The sequence below is a fragment of the Carlito syrichta genome, unplaced genomic scaffold, assembly GCF_000164805.1.
Source record: "Carlito syrichta isolate Samal-C Ts95f unplaced genomic scaffold, Tarsius_syrichta-2.0.1 Scaffold109649, whole genome shotgun sequence".
NCBI lineage: Eukaryota > Metazoa > Chordata > Mammalia > Primates > Tarsiidae > Carlito > Carlito syrichta.
In genome coordinates, this window is record NW_007053745.1 from 5,636 (window position 1) to 9,533 (window position 3,898).

The 3,898-nt window shown below is 45.4% G+C and overlaps 1 protein-coding gene across 2 annotated transcripts in view; it reads left to right on the top strand.

The window, feature by feature from the left end:
* Positions 1 to 654: 654 nt before the first annotated feature.
* RBM28 (RNA binding motif protein 28) overlaps positions 655 to 3,898 on the top strand; it is a 28,168-nt gene continuing 24,924 nt past the window's right edge. Inside the window, exons 1-4 of one of the 2 annotated variants that reach the window (XM_008068601.1) lie at positions 655 to 877; positions 2,458 to 2,616; positions 2,949 to 3,043; positions 3,479 to 3,554. In XM_008068601.1, coding sequence (XP_008066792.1) covers positions 760 to 877; positions 2,458 to 2,616; positions 2,949 to 3,043; positions 3,479 to 3,554 — 448 coding nt within the window. In that variant the 5' untranslated portion in view covers positions 655 to 759. The remainder of the gene's footprint in view (positions 878 to 2,457; positions 2,617 to 2,948; positions 3,044 to 3,478; positions 3,555 to 3,898) is intronic. The other variant, XM_021717512.1, reaches the window with a different exon arrangement.

Here is a 3,898-nt window from a genome sequence, read left to right on the forward strand (position 1 = left end):
CATGTACCACATTTTCTTATCCAGTCCACTTTAGATTGGCATGTTTCAATTCCATGTTTTTGCTATTGCGACTATTGTGGCTATAACATGCGTGTGCAGGTGTCATTTTTCCCCCCTCCACGTTTATACCCAGGAGAGGGATTGCTGGATCGTATGGAAGGTCAATTTTTAGTTCTTTTAGGAATATGTGTATTTTAGTAGTCATACTTTGTGAGCCTGGGGTGACAGATGTCTAATATCCTCCTAGAATATGAGAACAGTTCAGATGATGGATGTGGCACACTTGTGTCTATGTCTTTGTGTTCTGGTTTGTGTTTATGCACGTAATCTGGAAATGTGTGGAGACATTTCAGAAAATATTTATTAAACACTCATTATATGTCAGATCCTTGGTTAGGCCTGAGGCAAAAACGACTTCTCCTGCCCATCCTGGTGAATTTTGGGGTAGATCTCCCGGAGGTGAGATTTTAAGCAGGGTAGGAGTTGTCGATGCCAAGTTTCCCTGCAGTAGCGAAGACAGTGTTGTGATTGGAGGTGGAGTCCCGTTGAAGAAGCTCCGCCCCGGAGCGCCATTCTTATTATTATTTATTCCGGAACATTTGTTCCCGTTCCCCACCATGTTCTCCTCCGGACGCTTTTGAACGACGAGCACTTCCGGAATCTTCGGGCAACTTGGTGTGTTCCTCCTGCCGAAGCTGGCACGCTGAGTCGCGTGCGCCCGTCTGGTTTGTCCTCACGCGTCTTGGATATCCCGGCCTCATGGCCGGCCTGACCCTGTTTGTGGGCCGCCTCCCGCGCTCTGCCCGCAGTGAGCAGCTGGAGGAGCTGTTCAGCCAGGTGGGGCCGGTGAAGCAGTGCTTCGTGGTGACCGATAAAGGTAGGGGGCGGGGCGCCGAGGCCAAGGCCGGGGATTCCTGGGAGCGGGATGGGGACGAGGACGCCTTCCCCAACGTCAGGGAGCCACATCGCCCTTCATCTGCGCCCAGAAGGGACTGGGAATTCAGTGTCTTTCCAAACGGACTCAGCTTTAGATGAGCCCATAGGGTTCGGTTCCGAAAGGCAAAGCATTCCCCTACGTTTCTACAGCGCTCCCCGTTTATTGTGCGCCGCACATATACGAGCTAGTTTGGGCATGATGAAAATAGCCTTTTGTCAAGCTTCAGTAAGGCCTATTGCGAGTCAGCTGATTGCCAGGTACAGTGCTGAGTTTGACACACTCAGTGATGGGATGGAATGCATGTGAAGTCTCCTTCAGCAGAAGTGGCATGTCACTTCACCTCTTTAAAATGGGAATCACCTCCCAGGCTTGCGGAGAATTCTAAATGTATGTGAGAGTGCTTTGTGCGGACATACAATACATGGTGTTTATTGTGAGTGTGTTATATTCAGCTGCTTTAATTTTGGCTGGGCTGATCAGGGAGGGCTGTGAGTTTTTTTGCTCTTATTTTCTGAAAGGTGAGGAGCTAGGCTTTTGTGAGAAGGGGTTCAAGAGGAAAGAAACCTATCTCCATGTCACAGTATGCTTTCCTGGTGTCCAGCATCAACTTTAACCAGTTGATGTAGATCAGCATCCCGTGTTAAAGGTCTTGTCTCCTGAAGCCGGCTTGAGTGTAGTGGACAGAGAACAGAGCACATGGGCTCTGATTCTTCTTCAGGTAGTAGGCAGACTTTTTGGTCTGTCCTTTTCCTTTCTGATGCAATAAATTACTTAAACTTTTACTATACAAAAATGTTAAACCAAAAAAGGGCAAAGGGGTTATAGTTGATACTTGTAGTTTTTCATCTGCTTGTTCCTACTATTCTTCTCTGTGTAGTCCTGTGGAAGAACCTGGGGTTGGTAAGGAGGAGCTTATTCAGCTACTAACACCCTCTGGCATCAACCAATTCACTTTCCTCCATCAGAAATTATTCATTGGAAAGAAAAGTTGGTCATATTTGATTTACCTACTTTGCAGTGTTCTGATGTGGATTAGCCCATTCGTGTAGTCTGAGTCCTCATGCTCCAATCACCCGTTAAAGGTCACACCTTTCAATCTGCCTCATTGAGGACTGAGTTTCCAGAATGTGGAATTTGTGGGATGCGTTCAAGCCATAGCACAAACTTACATTTCCTGCCTTCTGTGATGATGTTTCATTCTTTTTGAGGTTTCAGTCTTCTTTGAGGGTCTAATGTATATCATGGATCTTCGTATTCTTGAGCAGGAAAGGGGGAAGAAGAGGAGCTAACAGCAAAGACACCAGATTAGACAAGGAGGAAACCTAACAGTTTGGGAGCAAAGTAGGGAATGGACCACTGATGCCACCTTTGTTTCTTTTCCTGCCGAGACTTCTGGCAAGCCGATAATAAGACAGCAGGCAGTCTGTCTGCTAGCTTAGGCCTTGAGGCTCCACTAGTGCTCTTGGCTTCTGATGCTTTCTCCTTTTCATGGCTCTCTTTCCCTTTTTGCACTGTTCCAGGGAGTAAGGCCTGTCGAGGCTTTGGCTATGTCACTTTTTCTATGCTGGAAGATGTTCAGAGGGCCCTCAAGGAGATCACCACCTTTGAAGGTAGCAAGATCAATGTGACTGTTGCCAAGAAAAAACTGAGGAACAAGACAAAGGAAAAGAGGGGAAATGGTGAGTTTCTAGTAATAGAAATAAGTTTTCCCTGAGGGTAAGAAGGCGCACTATGAAAATGGATGAGAGAGGCATGGGGGGAAGTTTCCAGAACTTAAGGCTTCCTGCATTTCTTTTTGATGTCCAGAATCATCCAGAGTATTTTGATACTCATTTTAGTCCTTTTTTTTCCCATCTCCATTTGGAAAATCTGGTGTTTACTGGGTACTGCCACATTTAACCCTGTGGTAAATGCCACCTGTCTGTCACTAGTAGCTTTTTTCTGTGATGTCCTGGCCTAGAAGTGGGTGATTTTGGAGCACAGAATTTTTCCATTGCCTCTTATTTTTTAGAAAATTCAGAGACTGCAAAGAAGGAGCTGAAGCCTAAAAAAGCCAAAGTGGCAGATAAGAAAGCCAGATTAATTATTCGGAACCTGAGCTTTAAGGTAAGTGAAAGAAAAAAACAAACACTGCATGTTCTGAAGGATGTTAGAGAGCCACAGTGCGCTCATGGTGGAACTTCTTACCAAGATGGGCGTGCTGGGGCTTAATTCCTTCTGGGAATGAGCCTGGGTCCTGTTGAGTTTAGAACGGGGCCTGTGAAAATAAGAACTTAATGAGGACACTAAGTCTGAAGCCTTCCTTTTTGGGGAAACTATTCCTGAGAAAAGGAGGGGAGAAAAAGCTCTCTGACGTCTGTCTTTTTTTGCCTGTTAAATACAAAGGAAGGTGGCTTTTCAGAAATGTTTGATGTTCTAATTTTGGAAGGAAAAAAGGAGTAAAAGTATTCAGGTTCTTCCTAGTGAACAAGCTTAGTTGATGCTTCATGTTAATTTGCTATGATAATATTTCTCTTTTTCTTTCTTCTTTTTTGGCTCCAGTGTTCAGAAGATGACTTAAAAACAGTATTTGCTCAGTTTGGAGCTGTCCTGGAAGTAAATATCCCTAGGAAGCCAGGTACTGGTAAACCTTCATTTGGTGTGGATAGATTAAGATTATTTAGGCCTCATGCGGTGGCTCACGCCTATAATTCCAGCACTTTGGGAGGCCAAGGTGAGAGGATTGCCTGAGGCCACTGGTTCGAGACCAACCTGGGCAACTTGGTGAGACCTCATCCCTACAATAAATAATAAAATTAGCCAGGCATGTGGTGTGTGCCTTTAGTTCCAGTTACTTGGAGCGCTGAGGCGGAAACCTGAGCCTAGCAGGTCGAGGCAGTGGTGCCTGTAGGCATGACATTGCACTCCAGGCTGAGCGACAGAGTGAGACTCTGACTTAAAAAAAAAAAGATTATTATTATT